The sequence below is a fragment of the Stigmatopora argus genome, chromosome 10 (genome assembly GCF_051989625.1).
Source record: "Stigmatopora argus isolate UIUO_Sarg chromosome 10, RoL_Sarg_1.0, whole genome shotgun sequence".
Classification (NCBI taxonomy): domain Eukaryota; kingdom Metazoa; phylum Chordata; class Actinopteri; order Syngnathiformes; family Syngnathidae; genus Stigmatopora; species Stigmatopora argus.
The window spans coordinates 14,428,559-14,446,681 of NC_135396.1; the positions used below are offsets into that span (position 1 = coordinate 14,428,559).

At 40.0% G+C, this 18,123-nt stretch overlaps 1 protein-coding gene across 2 annotated transcripts in view; it reads right to left on the reverse strand.

Annotated features, from left to right (window-relative positions):
- Nucleotides 1–18,123, reverse strand: part of pde2a (phosphodiesterase 2A) — a 192,906-nt gene that overhangs the window by 31,637 nt on the left and 143,146 nt on the right. For both annotated transcript variants that reach the window (XM_077612068.1, XM_077612069.1), the window contains exons 3-5: nt 10,275–10,364; nt 8,542–8,630; nt 817–926 (exon numbers count right to left, since the gene is read on the reverse strand). In XM_077612068.1, the coding sequence (XP_077468194.1) occupies nt 817–926; nt 8,542–8,630; nt 10,275–10,364 (289 nt within the window). The remainder of the gene's footprint in view (nt 1–816; nt 927–8,541; nt 8,631–10,274; nt 10,365–18,123) is intronic.

The window sequence follows — 18,123 nt, forward strand, 5'->3', positions numbered from 1 at the left end:
TCATCTCATTTTCTGAACCGCTTTATCCTCACTAGGGTCGCGGGGGGTGCTGGTGCCTATCCCAGCTGACTCTGGGCCAGAGGCGGGGGACACCCTGAATCGGTGGCCAGCCGATTGCAGGGCACAAGGAGACAGACAGCCATGCACACTCACACCCATACTTAGGGGCAATTTAGAGTGTCCAATCAGCCTACCATGCATGTTTTTGGAATGTGGGAGGAAACCGGAGTACCCAGAGGAAACCCACGCAGGCACGGGAAAAACATGCAAACTCCACACAGGTGGGACATGACCTGGATTTGAACCCAGGACCCCAGAGCTGTGAGGCCGATGTGCTAACCACTCGCTCCACCGGGCCGCCTGTGACATAACCAAACGCAGAAAGTACTTGCACGCTGATGCACACAAACACAGGTTTTACAGAGACAGGTTGATAACAATAACAAACACCTGGGTCATACAAGGGAAGGAGAGCCAGAAAAGACACAGCAGGTGAAACGCATATACAATCACGCGGACAGGACACACAAGGAAACACACGCAACCACCAAAACCCAAACAAAACGTGTCACATGCATGGGCGTACACACAACCGCAACAAATTAAATACACACTGCGGATATAAATATTAGAATAGCCAGAACTTTGCAGATAAATAGCTAAACTTTTAATTTACAATATTTTTTAGCTTATTTGGTAAAACATTTGTAAAACCCATCGGATCAGAAAATCTATACATTTTACTTTAGTAATTTGGAATACAGTAGAGTATATTGAGTTTAATAAATGAGTTAGGCGCAAAATGTCTACACATACCTCTTTGGTGTGCCTTTAGTGGGGCTGCAAGACAGATTTTGTATTTTTCTGGCAGTTCCGATGGGGGAAAGCCAGCACATTGACATCGGGTCAGTTGGTCGAGAATACTCCTGGGGAGAAGACAACTCGTTTAATTTAGGTTGGACACATGCTGTTAACCCACAGGAGAGGGTAGAAAAACAGAAAGCTAAAGATCAACAAGGACAACTAGAGCAAATTTAAAGTCCATGTGCCTGCATAAGAGGACAAGTCAAAGAAAAGAAAACACCTGATCAGACAAATTATGTATTGTGAAATGACATCCATTTGATGAAGATGTATATCCGTCCAACTGGATATACACTGCCCTCCAAAAGTATTGTAATAGATTTGGGCTTGAGATCAAAGTAGGAACATGGGACAAAGGTTTATCAGATCGAGTTTTCTCCATTGGCATTTTTGGCAAAACCTGTTCTTAAAAAAGGAAAAGAAAAAAACAGTTTTCCTTGATCTAATCATTCGTGGTACACTTGTGGGTTCTATCTAAACAAGATCCAAGTTAAGAATCCATCCACTACGTAAATTTCCTGTTCCATTATTTTATTTTGAAATTGTCGCGGCAACGTTGCATCTTGAGTGACAGTCTCCCTACAATCTGCTGGCCTCCCAATCAGTGTTCCCTCTAAGCTGCGCACGTGCGCAATTGCGCACTACTCTCGTCTTCTCTGCGCAGCAGCAATCATATGGCGCGCAGTAAAAAAAAAAATCGGATTTATTTTTTATTTTTTTTTTAACCCCTTTCCCAATGATGGCGCCGTTTAAGCGGCAGCCAGTGGCAGTAGCTCTGTCCACTTATGTTTTTCGTGTTTTACATGAAAAATTAGAGGGAACATTGACATGCACCTGCTTGTGTGCCCATAGCGAGCAATGATGATGTCGTGACCGGATGATTCGCCTAAAGACGTTTCGCCGACGGACGTTTGACAGACGGACAGGTCGCCGAATGGACGTTCCGCCGAACGTTCATTCGGCGACCTGCCCGTCTGTCAAATGTCCGTCGGCGAAACGTCTTTAGGCGAATCATCCGAGTACCGATGATGTCGCTCACACTGGTACTCGGTGCGCTCAGGGAGGTTGACTTTCTGCTCAGACCAACGAAAAATTAGAGGGAACATTGACATGCACCTGCTTGTGTGCCCATAGCGAGCAATGATGATGTCGTGACCGGATGATTCGCCTAAAGACGTTTCGCCGACGGACGTTTGATCAGGATGCCCCCTGGACACCTCTCTATATCCCACCAGGAGGAAGCCGACCTCGGACACACTGGGGAGACTATGTCTCCGGGCTAGCACAGGAACAACTTAAATAAATGTTTGGGGGCCAGTTTTGGCGCCCCAGAGTTTTCTTGCCAAGGGAATTAGAGGTGAGGGCTCTCCAAGCAAAACGATTCTTCTCCCTAGTGCTTTCTAATTTCCACAACTTACTGCCTAACAAGTTGGTCATCAGGCTGCAAATAACACTAAAACCAATTAAAACCATTTATTAGCAAGCTCTGAAAGTATTGGACAGAAAGCCAAAAATACACCTCTACTTTCAGATATTAAAAAAACACAAACGCCTGAACTGGGAAAATACTGTTAAATATATAGATGCCACCTTAGTTTACAAAACCTTCCAACAAAATGGTCCTCCTCCACTGCAAGATTTTGTACAAAAAAAACTTCCAACACATCAACAATGGCTGGCTGGCTCTAGAGGTGACTGTGTAGTTCCCTTCAAAAAGAGTGCTTTCAGCCAAAGCACCTTCTCTATCCGTGCCGCACATACCTGGAACTCAATACCAATTAACATACGTGAACTCCCGTCTCTGAACCTCTTCGCCAATCATCTTAAAGTCTGGCTGTTAGACGAACAAAATTGCGATCACAGCGCTGTCTCAAACTGTGCTAAGTGTGTGTGTGTGTCTTGTGCGCCATCGTTTATTTTCAACCTACACAAGGGACTAAAGATGGAAATGAGCTCTCGGCTACAATCTTACATATTTACATATATATGTTCATTAACATGAATATAAATATGTTCATTAATATATGCTGTTATTAAATAAATCCAATCAAATCAACCACATGTTCAGAGTCTGAATGCTCAAGCATTGGAAGCAAATGGGAACGGTGCCCTCGTCTATTGAGCAAGCATTCATTCAGCTCACTAAAAATGGTGTGTTTGAGTCAAAAAGCATTATTGTCAGGGCTTACAATGGTGGCAAAGGGAATTGACCTTTATGTGTTGCCCATTTTTGAAGCGGCTTTAATGTACAGTCTTTGAGTAAATTCACACACGGGAGAGCAAAAGGCAAATAAAGTAACTCCCATTGTGGGTCACAAGGAACGCCACTGTAATTTAGTTTGCTACTGAATGTAAAATGTACCCTTTGCTGTGTAATTACACAGTGAAAGGTACATGATTTGATCACAGATTGTATAAATTGAACTGTCACTTTAGCAAAGCCAGTGACATAAATACAGAATGAGTGGAATTTAAGTGTTTAGTGTTTGTAAAGATACCATTTGTGATACAGCTTTTGTATACATATTGTACCATAAGATGAGTACAAATGCACCTAATGAGTATATGTGGGAGTGATGACTTCATCATTTTCTAATTAACCACATCAAGGTTGCACTAACGATATTGAATGTACGTTGTGAGCGTCATTAGGCATAATGGCACAGCATGAGTGAAACACATAAAGCTCTCAGAGTGGGTTAATAAGTGGGAGAAAATTAATGAATACATTTAGTTTTGAGAATTATATTATGCGCAGATTGCTGTTATTTAGCACAAAACAGATGTTCCAGCTCAGAGAAACATTTTTATGGCTTCAGAAACACTGTCAATATAATTGATATCTTTTGGAAGTCATTGTTGAAGGGCAGTTTTGAAAAGTAGACCAGTAAATCACTATATAGCGTGACCATGAATAATTGAATAATGCAATAGAATGTACACATTAAAAATGAGTTTACTTTAAGAAAGCCTTGATGAACACTTGACATCATCATACCTGTCAACCTCTGCCGATAACTGCCCTTATAAATGATTATGATTCCCCTTACAAACCCCCAAAAAACCTTACAAACACCGTACGACAACCTCTGCCGATAACTGCCCTTATAAATGATTATGATTCCCCTTACAAACCCCCAAAAAACCTTACAAACACCGTACGACTCGTATGTTTGTTCAAATTCTGGATGTCAAATATTCAAGGAGATTAATGTTGTATGATCTTCACATGCTAATCGACATTAGATTCCATTGTTATGAAGTTAAGATTGCTGTGACAACTGCACTGTCCAAAGTGCCTGGCAAGCGATAGTTCTTGTTAGAGAGCAAGATAAAACAGCCTTGACACGCTGTTTGAATCAGGAGGTGACTTGATTAACGGGGACCGCAAGCTGTGAAAAAGGCCTTGTCTGAGTTTAACTATTTCTGGTGCACTCGTTAAAATACGTTGACATTCTCAATTTTAACCCCAGAAAAATATTAAAGTGCATTATAAGACTTTTTCACTGAAGAAACTTTTCCATGTAGAAAATGTATTAGATTACTGCAAAACATATACATCAGCAATTCATATTTTTAACATGACATGTACAAATAACTATTGCAGGGGTGGCCAAGTGCTGTCCTCGAGAGCCCCTATCCAGGCTGTTTTCCATATCTCCCTCCTCTACCACACCTGAATCAAATCATCAACTCATCAACGAGCTGTCCAGAAGCTTCATATTGATCCCGATGATTTGATTCAGGTGTGTTGGTGGAGGGAGACATAAAAAACAGACTGGATAGGGGCTCTTGAGGCCACCCCTGAACTATAGCAATTGCAAGAGTTGCGCTGATGACACAATTTTAAGATATAAGTTAAAGTAGATGCCATTATGTTGGAGTTATTGTATTAAATGAATTATCTTAATCATGTTGTCATGTCTTTAATGCTGAGTTAATACATACATTCAATGAACAGGGATTGTAATGGTTGACTCTAGTCTGAAGCCTAGGCCAGTCATTTTGACTCCTTGAATTTAGTCTGATCCTTCTATGCAAATGAGGTTTCCATTGTCATCTGAGTTAAATAAATGTTTGGGGGCCAGTTTGTGCGCCCCAGAGTTTTCTTCCCTAGGGAATTAGTGGTGAGGGCTCTCCAAGCAGAACGATTCCACTCCCTAGTGGTTTCTAATTTCCAAGTATCCAAAATCTAAAAATGTTCATAAAAATGTCAAAATTCATGCTGAAACTCGCAAGCAGAGGAGGACAGGGACCACCCACACAATTCAAAGAAGAACGCCGGCGAAAAAGACGGCGTGCCGAAGAAGACAGTGAGCTCATTCCAGCTTTGTTTTGGATTTATTACGACATGGTCAGAGCCATCGAATTTTGCAATTGTCTAGACCAGGGGTGGCAAAACATGGCGCTCCCGGCAAAAATGAATGCGGCTCGTTGCTTCTTATCATATTTTGTATATATTTTGGCTCTATGCCTCGTTTCATTCATTCATTCATTTTCTGATCTGCTTTATCCTCATTAGGGTCATGGGGGTGCTGGAGCCTATCCCAGCTGTCTCCGGGCCAGAGGCGGAGGACACCAGCCGATCGCAGGGGACAAGGAGATGGACAACCATGCACACTCACACCCATACCTAGAGTGTCCAATCAGCCTACCATGGATGTTTTTGGAATGTGGGAGGAAACCGGAGTACCCAGAAGAAACCTACGCAGGCCCGGGAAGAACATGTAAATTCAACACAGGTGGACCGCCCTGGATTTGCACCCAGGACCTCAGACCCAGAGCTGTGAGGCTGATGCCCTACCCACTTAGTCGCCTGGCCACCTTGCCTCGGTTTCATATTTCTCTTATTTTTATTCTCCCTTAAAACACACTCAAATTCTACAGGGCCCATTAAAAACAAATAATTATTATATGTTTTGTAAGGGGAAGAAAGTATTATTGAGAAAAATATTGTTTGAATTCTGCATGTACTCCCAGGCCTGCATGGTTTTCTTTTAGATTTGGCAAAGATCACATCTAAAATCCATTCTTGTACAAAAAATATGTGTGTCTTTTAAACAATGGCTGGCTAAATCATTAGTGCGTTCATGTGCATTTTCCTGATGTATATGTCCTTGCAGGATCATGCCTGTACGGACATCTAAGTAGTATGTGTAAGATGGGTTCTTCTCTGACAAAAAACTGTTTCATCAATGATGAAATGTTAGGGTTTTGCACGCTTATGGGTGGCTATGATAGTAGCACAGAGATTCAAGCGAGCACTTCATGGTTGGCCCTCGGTTGGGAGTCCAGACCAAACCCGTCCTTACCAACCAAATAACTGAAGTCTCTTTCCCTTACATTTTTGCATGTCCTGCACACTACTCTGCTATGTACATTTTTTCTTATCAGTTGTCAAATCATTTTTCCCATATGGTTTTATCATCCACAAATTATTTGATAAAACAAGTCACATTGATCATATGCATTCTATACTCCTAATCAAATGGACATTTTAGCTACTGTTCCTAAAACGATGTTCGCCATATAATAATATTTGGTACACCATACAACATACCTAATGTAATTGTTTATTTATTTATTTTCCGTAGCGCGTATCCTCTGAAGTTCAGAAAATGAATGAATATATGATTGGTTTTGTGAAATATTCCTGAGTAAGATGACTTATAGTCAAAGCTTTATCATAGCTAACTGGGTGTTTTATTTGGGTAGCATGTTCCTACTATGTTTTTTTTGTCAGAGGGCTTGACATTATCATTATTCAAATTCAAGGTCAACTCTGAAAGCTCGTAGCCATTACCATTCAGTTTAGCTCGTGTCGCCAACATGGGAGCAGGAAGAAAAATGAATTACGTGACTTACTTACTGAATCAATATCCACAGGTAGGTTTTGTAGATTATGTTTTCTTTGTGTAGATGGATAAATCATTTGGCAATTGCGCATATTGTCAATATGAAATATTAATTGTGAGTGAGGAGAAAAAAGTCGTAGTCGACTTTTTCTATTTACAGGTTCTTTAATTCTCAAGTGAACCGAAGAAGACACCACAAAATATCCACGCAACAGAGAAAACAATAATATCAATAATAAATAATGGAATAAAGTATACAACAAAAGAAAATACAAACAACAGTGAGGATGGAAGAAGGTTGTCCTCCTTACGGGCTCGCACCAAAAGATGAGTGAGCCAGCGTTTATATCATTTATTCCATTCAACTTCCATACCACACATCCTCGTAAGGGTTGTGGGGGTGCTGAAGCCTATCCCAGCTGACTCTGGGAAAAAGGCAGACTACACCCTAGACTGGTCGCCAGTCGGTGTAGGGCACACAGAGAGACAGACGACCATTCGCCACCAGCGAAAATCGAGCCCATGTCTGCCTGCACTGAAGTCAGGCGAGTGAACCACTACCCCACCAGGTAGCTCTTGCGTTAATATCATTCTTATGCATATGAGCAAGTTTATCCATGCCACCTGGGCAGAGCCTTGGAAGCACAGACATCTACTTAATGCAATGAGTAAGAAGTCCATTGGAAATCTTTGGCTGCAAAGTCTGAAATGGGAAATGTCTTCGAGTATGATTGTCAGTATTGTTCAAGTTACTTTGAAAAGTAAAGGATTATAGATTTCATTACTTCTCTGAAAAGAAATGCAATTCCGTTACTAGTTAATTGAAAGTAACTATGTTACTTTACTTTAAAAAAAACCTGAATGAAATATTATTTGGCTGGCCACGAAATCAGTGTGCCTGGTGCCAAAGTTGGCTGGGATAGGCTCCAGCACCCCATGTAATGCGCACCCTGAAAAGTACTCTCAGTGTGGTCCTCATTTGCCATTGCAGCGTGCTTTTGTTGAAACAGTTTTGTGTGTGCGTACACGGGGTTTGTTTGTTTGCTAGTATGCCATACTAGTAAGATCCACACTACTCTCAAACTGTCTCTGATTGGCTTACCCTGACATATTGCCCTATGTTAGCCAATCAATGACCTAATCCATGACGTGCTTTACTCATGTTATAGTGACACGAGCCATGTGGACTCTAGAGGGTTGTTCAAAAACAGTTCCAACTGAGAAAACCACGGAAAGGAGAAAGCACCAGAGACGTCTGTAAATGACAGATAGTCTTACGCGCAATTGCAGATGTGCTCTTGAATATTGCCCGCAGGCTGATAGATTGGGACCCATGAGGATTGGAGACAATGTGAGAACGCTGGCGGAGTTCATGTGAATAAAAGGCAATTGTGTTTGCTGACAGTCTGTCTCAGCTGCATTCATAAGTACAGATAACGACATTTCCTTTGGTAAAGTGGGTAACGCTTATACATGAACTATAGCGCCATTATAGATGATAGATAGAAAAATGTAAGGCGTTACATTCGAAGTTAAAGCAAAATAGTTTCCTTCTTTATGTAATGCAAAACATGTAATTGCGTTAGTTTCAACACTGGTGATTGCTAGCTGAGAAGGAATAGAGGAGAATTCATGCATAGTTGTCATGGGTGATGGGTAAGACGTCGTTGAGCTCATAATCACCCCTCTTCCTTCCCTTATTGCCATGCCTCTCAGGGTACCGTCACTCTTGACAAAGCTACTGCAAATCAGCACACAGCAGTCCTCCACTCAAAGCAAAAACACGCACACATGATATACGCATAAAGAAAACAACACACACCTGATCTTGCCCTCCTGTGGCAGCTCATGCGGCGGGTCATCGGACATCAGCCTCGAATTTCCTTCCAGTGTGTAAACACATACACATTCCTAGAATGATGCATTTATTAGGTTTGTAGTTTTTTTCATGTACTGCATATCTGATATATGTAGTATATATACATATATATAGTATATATATAAAATTGAAGGCTTTTAGGTGCTCCTTACAGTGCGGAAAATACGGAATATATATATATATATATATATATATATATATATATATATATATATTCCGTATTTTCCGCACTATAAGGAGCACCTAAAAGCCTTAAATGTTTTCAAAAGATGACCGTGCGCCTCATAATCCGGTGCGCCTTATATATGGATCAATATTGAGCCGCAACTACGGTAAGTAGACCCCGACTCCATTTCCCCCATATATATATATATATATATATATATATATATTTATATATATATATATATATATATATATATATATATATATATATATTTATATTTATATATATATATATATATATATATATATGGATTAATATTGAGCCGCAACAGGTCTTACAACTTCGGCAAGCAGCCGCCGACTCCATTTCCCAGGTAGAGGTAGTGCGCGGTGCATGCTGGGATATATATAACGGGGTTTCATTTCGGTTGAGCTCGATTTAGCACACTAATTCTGTGCTGGCCGTCATTCCGGGTGGATTAACAAAAGAACTCCAGCCGCTGGATGCCAACGGAGCATTCAAAGCTAGACTGCGTGGGAGCAGTGGATGACAGGTGGGAAGTGCTGACTAGATAAATGACGACTTTGATGAGACGGAGTATGGACGTGTAGGATGCCACATTTGCCCAGCTGTTCAACATGAGTTATTATGCTATTGCTGTGTCACGAAAATACTAATACTTTACCTAGGAGAAAGCAATAAAACAGTTGTTTATTCATGTTGCGAGTGAATAGAGTTGTCAGAAAGCTGATTTGTAATCTATTAATAAAGTTTGGCTGACCTATCTGACTGTTTTGTTAACATTCCCTTTAATGAAGCACCGTCTAATGGAGGCTAATTAGCGTAACCCCAGCCTCTACTGTAGCGCCTTATAATGCGGTGTGCCTTATATATGGAAAACGTTTTAAAATATGTCGTTCATTGACGGTGCGCCTTATAATGCGGTGCGCCTTATAGTGCGGAAAATTTGGTACTTATATATCTCATCTCATTTTCTGAACCGCTTTACCCTAAGGGTTGTGGGGGTGCTGGAGTCTATCCCAGCTGGCTGCGGGCCAGAGGCGGGGGACACCCTGAATTGGTGGCCAGCCAATCGCAGGGCACAAACAACCATTCACGCTCACACTCATACCAAGGGGCAATTTAGAGTGCCCAATCAGCCTACCATGCATGTCTTTGGGATGTGGGAGGAAACTGGAGTACCCAGAGAAAACCCACGCAGGCACGGGGAGAACATGCAAACTCCACACAGGTGGACCGACCTGGATTTGAACCCAGAACTCCCACTGTGAGGCCAACGCGCTAACCACTCATATATATATATATATATATATATATATATATATATATATATATATATATATATATATATATATATATATATATATATATATATATCTGTAGTGGCTCATTGCGATGGGATACGGAATCTATTTTCCTATAAAGGCATGGACATTAATTTGAGCATTTAGAGATTACTGTAAAAGAGTGTGTATGTGTGTGTTCATACCGCATGAGGCAAAAGTGTCTGTACGCCATCTCGAAGGGCCACTCGCAGCGAGCGCACATCGACAACGGCTGCCAGCTGCAGCAGAGCATCCTGTGGAAGGAGAAAAACATATGCCTTTATTTCTGTTTGGCTGCTCATTTCAAGTAAACATTGGAGCCTACATGTTAGTGCCCTGAGCTGAAGTTCTCTGGCTTTGCCATGTTTATGTTGCAAGCTAGTTAACGAGCTGCAAAAAAACTCCGAGCAACATTCAAACAGTGGCATGCTGGAGGCACCCAAACAAAAATGCTAAGGAGGATTAGATTTGCTCTTGTGGACATTCCACTGCAAAAATCTAATGTGTGGCGATTCACCTGCAGCCTTTTTTAGGCAAGGAAATGCCCAACACATGTATAACATCACTGAAGTAACAAATGTATTGGTCTGCCTTCACATATTTTTTGTAATTTGTTAATTAAAACAACTGGGATGGAATCAATGCATAAACAAACAAGCTTCTCTTAAACTTATTCATTTCAAATGCCTTCCCAACAATAACACTTATATTTGAATGAGGATTGTGCAAATAGGGTCTCAAAAGAGCAAAACCAAAACTTGATACTCACAGTATTTTTTTGGATATTAAGTCTCACCTGAGTACAAGTCTCACTAGACCAAAAATGCACAATGAGAGGAGAAAAATGATGTTGCACCTGAGTATAAGTCGCACTATCCAAAAAATGCACAACGAAAGGGGGGAAAAATGTGCCACTATTGGAACTGATGTTTTTTTTTTAAGTCTCAGTTTTAGTTCTAGAATTTTTGCATTATTAGATTAGATAACTTTATTCATCCCATATTCAGGAAATTTCACTGTCACAGTAGCAAGAGGGTGAGAATACACACATACATTTAGACTATAGAATAAATAGGTAATAAATAAGGTAATAAATAAATAAATGAATAAATAAATAAATAAGCGTGTTGCTAAAAAAATATGTATACATACATATATACAGTGGTACCTCGAGATACGAGCTTAATTCGTTCCGGCACTGAGCTCGTATGTCGATATTCTCGTAACTCGAACGAACGTTTCCCATTGAAATGAACTAAAAACAAATTAATTCGTTCCAACCCTATGAAAAAACACCAAGCGGGGGAGACTTTTTGCACCGGTGAATCGTAATATAACATAAACAAATTTAAATGAACTTGGATTACGATGCAGTCACACTCAAAAATAAGTTTAATCTAACCTTACACTAAAATTAATTCTAATTTTGTTTTACATTTTTATACCTTCTCCTGGCTGGGTTGGCTGTTTGCACCACCTCCACCCTCACGTTCACTATCGAAGGGCTGTTTGCTGTTGTATTCCCTTCAAAATATTCCGAAAATGAAGCACACGAATTTCCTCACAATAGGATAACGCACGACCACTTGCCAACGAGAAGTAGTCTTGAATTAGCGATCGCTCCGCCAACGGGAGCTAACAGGCTAAGAGGTAAAAAAAAACACTGAAAAAATGCAACGCTCCGCTCAGTGCTCGCAGAGACATTACAAAGAGGGAGTTGCGACCAGAGATATTACACGAGGAGTTGCGGGGGAGAGAGCCAGTGTCCCTGATGTTCTTATGAGCAGCCAACGAGAAGTAATATATACTACTCGTATTAGTGATCGCTCCGGCATTCGGGCTGAGTGACGGGAAAAACACTGAAAAAATGCAACGCTCCACCCAGTGCTCGTAGATATCTGTTATACACGAAAGAGATGCGGCAAAAAAGACAGAGCGCTACAATGATAAACAGCCTCTCATGTCTTGGCCACCTGGCTTTCTCGTACCTCAAAATTTTTCTCGTATCTAGAGATAAGAATTTGCTCGAAATATTACTCGTATCTCGAAATGCTTGTATGTCGGGGTGCTCGTATGTCGAGGTACCACTGTATAAATATACATATACACATAGTTGCACATGTATACATACGATTATTGCAATCTTTATTAATCTTCTATTAAACGGGTGGGCCACAACAGCAATTCAGATGTTGCTCATTACCACCACAGAAACAGTCCACATTTAATCCTATTCCACTTATTCCAAACTGTTATCATACTGCATTATTACGACATTTTAGTGTGCAGGCATCTCAGCTGGGTATCAAAATCTGATCAAAGCACTGGGAAATAGTGAAATAAATCTAAGAAACTTTAGACACAGCTGCTTCCAACGTGATCTGGTGAATATAAACGGGAAAGATGAGCCTCCTGTTAAAAATATTGCCTTTGACTGCCAGATCTAATTTGGCTTTTCAAAGCTGCGTTAGTCACACTGAGCCTCTTGTTTTCATCCTATATCGCTTTAAGGCAGCGGTGTCAAATTCATCTATGTTGGCCATTATTTTGTCAACTAGGACCCATACAGTGAATCGAGAGCTAATAGTTGTTCACCTCCCCCGTTTTCACACAAATGAATTGACACAAATTTTGAGAGTTGAATCTTTCAAAGACATTGGTGACATTAAAATTGGTCAAATCCTCCTTTTTGAACCTTTTAATTTTTGAAAATGCTTGGCCATTTTAATGAAAAAGAGAAACAAAAGCAGAAAAAAACAACTGTAAATATTATTTCATATATATATATATATATATATATATATATATATATATATACATACACAATTTCAGCTCATTTTCTCTAAATGATGCCAACATCTAGTGGCAGGAGTTCTTTTTGTAAATCCAGCCGGAATGACGGCGAGCACCAAATTAGTTGACAAAAGAACTATATATCCCAGCAGTCACTGTGCAGTACTTTTTCTACGGGGAAAATAGTAGAGTCAGGGGCTGCTTGCCGTAGTTGTGAGAGCTGTAGAGGATGGAGTACCCTGTCGACTGATTTATTTTATCGTGATAACAATTTTAGTATTGGTCCATATATAAAGTGCACTGGATTATAAGGCGCCCTGTCTATTTTGGAGAAAATTTAAGACTTTTAAGTGCGCCTTATAGCCGTGAAAATACGGTATATATATACATAAACAAAAAACAAAAAACATAACTATATAAATATATATATATATATAATATGTATATATACTTATGTTTTTAGAAAAATTAAAAAGAGGCAATATTCTTTTGTTTCTGTAGTAGAAGACAAAAAGTGAGGAACATGTCGATGCACATGCTTTATTTTTGTAGGCCACAATCAAATGACGTGTCTTTTAACAATTCCACCAATGATGCCCTTTAAAACATTTTCCCGTTGAGGTTATCGTAACTTCTTATCTACCACTCAGTCACACTCAAAATACCCCCCCAAAACAGGAAGGACAAGGTCATTTGTGTGTGTGGAGGGGGATGTCTGTGCAGTGGTATGGGTCAAACAGTGAAGGATGCGAGTAGGGCAAATACGTTGAGGGGAGGTTGTGTGAGTGTGTTGCACTCATGCCAGAGCACTCAGTGGTGCTTTTTTACATACGATTAAACGTGATTAGCTTTGATCACTCAATCAATTGGCCAGGGTGCTGTCGTAATGAGGTTAGACCTGCGGGAGCCAGAGAGAATCAGTGTGGGTTGCATCATCAGCCAGATAGCTTGAAATGCTGGTGTAAATTCTCCTAAGTAATGTTTGATTGGAAATGTGGGGAAATTTCAGCTGCTGGCCACAATTATCTATCATTCGGTGTACGGGCATCATGTTCGTGAAGATATTCCGAAGGAAATGTCCAACTCGTCTTTTGACCTTTAATAATCGTTTCTCAATAAACTACAATAAACCGTAATGCATTTATTTATTATATCAATGCATCTGCTTCTGACTCCTTGTCACATACACCTATATTATTTTGTCGCATTAATTGACAAGAGCACCTTATTTTCACGTGAAGAATTGTGTGACTATCTTTTTTATGAAAGACATGGTCATGTACTTATTAGTACATACTGATATGACAGCATTCAAAATGCGAATGGGATAAGAGACATCATTTTATAAAACAAACCAGATTATATTTGTTCACCCCATGCCATTTTATTTTGAATAAATTTGAGCAAGGGTGTTATCTGAATTGAAAATGCGATGAAAATATTATCATCCACTGCTAACATGATTATATTAATGTGGTATTGCCATTATCGTAGTTATTTATCATCTTATCGTTTAAAACAAACATTTGTTTGACACCATTTGCTTCAAAATGGAAATATTGAACTGAATCAAGGCTAAACAAATACATGGTGTTATTTGTTGCTTTTCTCCCTCGATTAAAGTTGCCGCATCCCATCTTCTCTTCCTATAGGTGTTCTCTCATCTCCCTATAGTTTTTAAAATAATCTTCTAACCCCAGCATTTTTTGTTTTCACTGAAAGCTCTGACATATTGGATGGCAGTTGCACCACCGAGTACACCTAAACAGATCTTTCTCATTAGGGTTTTATAGCTCCCACCTACTGCTTGCAAATAAAAATTCAACATGATTGTTTTATTCACGCTCTACAGATTTAGCTGTTTTTTCCTACCTGAAATCCTCTTCTGCTTCACTCATGGTGGAATGTTTTTCTGAGCTAACAAAATATGTGCATAATAACACTACAGAGAGATAACATATGGAAAAAGGTTGGAAGTAATTATCATAAATTTACGTTTGTGAACTTTTACAAACTGTTTTCAATGCTGCAACACTGTGCGTGTTCCACCTCCAGTTGGAAAAACTACACATCTTTTGAAGTATGTACTTCTGTCCTTGAAGAGGCACAATCTGGGCCCACCTGGAGGGCAACTGAGCCTAAAATACGCATTCAAGTGGAGCCACTGTACAGCAGGTGTTAAAATTTGACAACATAACAGTCAGCCCTGGAGTCTAATAGTGTAGAAAGGAAATTATGATGTTGTATGACTAGTGGGATAATAAAATGTAAAGGTAAAGAAAAATGTTGCCTTCGCTCTTTTCCCTGAACTACTATCATGTCATTTTAAAATTAATGAAAAATGATGTAGACATCTGGAGCAGATCTGTGGAGACAGCAACTCTGAAAAGTTTAATCAAGTCTACATGAGGAGCACACTAGTGGTGCCTTGAAGCCAAGTAAATTCTGTATAATGTCAATATAATATCCCACTGAGTACAACTAGTAGGAGGATATTTGCATAGGTATTTGACATTTTTCACACGCGTATGAATGCCTGAAAACTTAACTTTAGCAAGTGTTACCATAATTGGTTAGTCTGCCTAATACACTAACAACTTGACATGTGAGTGCCCCAACATACGAGAAATTTGAGATACAAGTAAAATTCCGAGCAAATATTTGCCTTGAGATACGAGACAAATTTTGAGATACGAGCATACGAGACAGCCAGGTGGCCGAGACGCGCATCTCCCTCGTGTAAACATATCTACGAGCACTGGGGAGAGCGTTGCATTTTTTTTTACATGTTTATTGCGTTAGTCAATGCAGAATTAAGGGAAAAACGATAGGTCCAAAGCAACCACGTGCAATGAAGGGTAGCGCAAGGAAAAGGCATATGATGACAATCGATATTAAGCACGAAAAAATCAAAAAACATGAGGGTGGTGTTTGCGTGCCGGCATGCCAATACGAGAGGAGCACCTGGACAAGTTGGCAAGTGGTCGTACGTTATCCTATTGTGAGGACATTTGTGTGCGTCATTTTTGTAATATTTTGAAGGGGAGATAAAGGCAAACAACCCTAAAAGTGAAGGTGGAAGCGAGGCAAAAAGAGCCAAAGGGGAACAAGAATAGTAAAAAAGAATTAAAACAAGATTAGAGTAAGATAAGATTAAAATGTATTTTAAGTGTCTGTATTGTAATCTAAGTTCATTTATGTGCTGTTACGAGTGCGTTGTCATCAAAGTTTCTCTCTCCCTCTCTCTCAAATCCCCTATCCCTCCCTCCCCACCTCCCTCCCTTTGAATTACCTGTATCTGTAGGGGCGGTTCCTAAACCAGGCTTGCATCAGCACTTTTTAAAAACTTACATTTCTTTTAGTGTGACATGGAAATAGATTGATCAAAAGTTTTCTGTTTATTTAAAACCTTTGGTAGAAAAGCCTTATTAAGTTTAGAAAAATGCTCAGGGCATAAACATAACTAACATTCTTAAACATTGATTTAACTGCCTCATAGTTTCTTGCGCACTGGTTGAGTTTTTGCACGAAAATTACTTCAATCGAACAGAACAGAATGACCAACTGCCTTGACATTCACTCTATAACTGAACAGTGTGAATGCTCCGGTTCAGTTCTCCTGTGCATGTGCAGTCTACCATGTACTGGAAGCTGTCCCTCGCTCTTTCACTCAAAGGCAGGGCTCGTAACATTGTATTAAACTATACAGATTATACTGCACAAAGTCAGATACAATGAAAATATCAATATAGTCTGCCATGTGTGTTCAGATGGTCTGTCAGTCTTTATGTTTTAACAATCTGTGATATTTCAACAATTTAGTGATTTACGACAACATCCACCAGTGACAAAGCAGGAAAGAATCCAGCAGTTTTTTTGTTTTTGTTTGTATTAAAAAAATGTTTATTACTCAGGCGGCCTGGCGGATGAGTGGTTAGCACGTTGGCCTCACAGTGGGAGTCTTGGGTTCAAATCCAGGTTGGTCCACCTTTGTGGAGTTTGCATGCTCTCCCCGGGCCTGAGTGGATTTTCTCTGGGTACTCCGGTTTCCTCCCACATTCCAAAGACATGCATGGTAGGCTGATTGGACGCTCTAAATTGCCCCTAGGTATGAGTGTGAGCGTGAATGGTTGTTTGTGCCCTGTGATTGGCTGGCCACCAACTCAGGGTGTCCCCCACCTCTGGCCCAAAGTCAGCTGGGACGGGCTCCAGCACCCCCCGCGACCCTAGTGAGGATAAAGCGGTTCAGAAAATCAGATGAGATTTTATTACTCATGATCGTTCGTCTTTGTGAAGTTATTTTGCATAGTCAGACGAAGAGCAAGCAGATGTTTAAAAAAATAAAAAGACCAGACATGGGAAACGATGGGTGGGTGCCATGTTCTCTCTGTCAGGGATGCCTTGATGAGATCGCTGCTGACAGACTCTGTCCTCTTGCTTACTTCAGCCACATGAGCACCCCCTCATCGAGCTTTGGGTCTTGGAGCCTGCGTCAGCTTCATGCTCTTTGATGGACCTCCAGCTTTGATTGATTTGATTGGTTCTCTTAACTTCGGCGCCGTATTTCTTGCTTATCTCCCTGGCTAGCTTGGACTAATTCGACTCCTTCTTCGAAGCATCGATTATCTCCTTCTTCTCCTGCAGTGTAAAATCGGTTCTCTTGCGTTTCTGAGCCGACATTGCGGGCTAAATTTGAAAAATAAATGAATTTGAAAGTACAACACACACAAAATAGTGACATTGTAGCAAGATTAGGGGGTGGTATAGTAAATTTATTTTGTATTGAATTTTGTCGGGACCGAGCAAAAGTGGCATAATAGCGAGAGTGGCATAGGAACGAGATTTAACTGTATAATTCTATTGATTTTAAATCAATTAATAACACAGAGTAAAAATGTAAATTTCTTTTTTTTAATTTACATATAAAAAGTTCATTTATTTATTTTTATAATTAAAAAAGAAAATTATAGTCAATTTAGTTTTCTTTAGTGAGAAGAATGAAATTGAAGCACATGGTTTCCTTGTATGGGCCACAAAAAATGACATGGTGGGCAAGATTAGGCCCCGGGCCTTGAAATTGACACCAATGCTCTTATCTGTATTGTCCAAAGACCAGTGGCGGTCCGTGCATTTTCTCGTAGCGCCTTCAACGGGTAAAATCCACTTCCTAGCAGCATTTAATGATTAAATACAAATACTGGAACTTTTCAGACATTACAA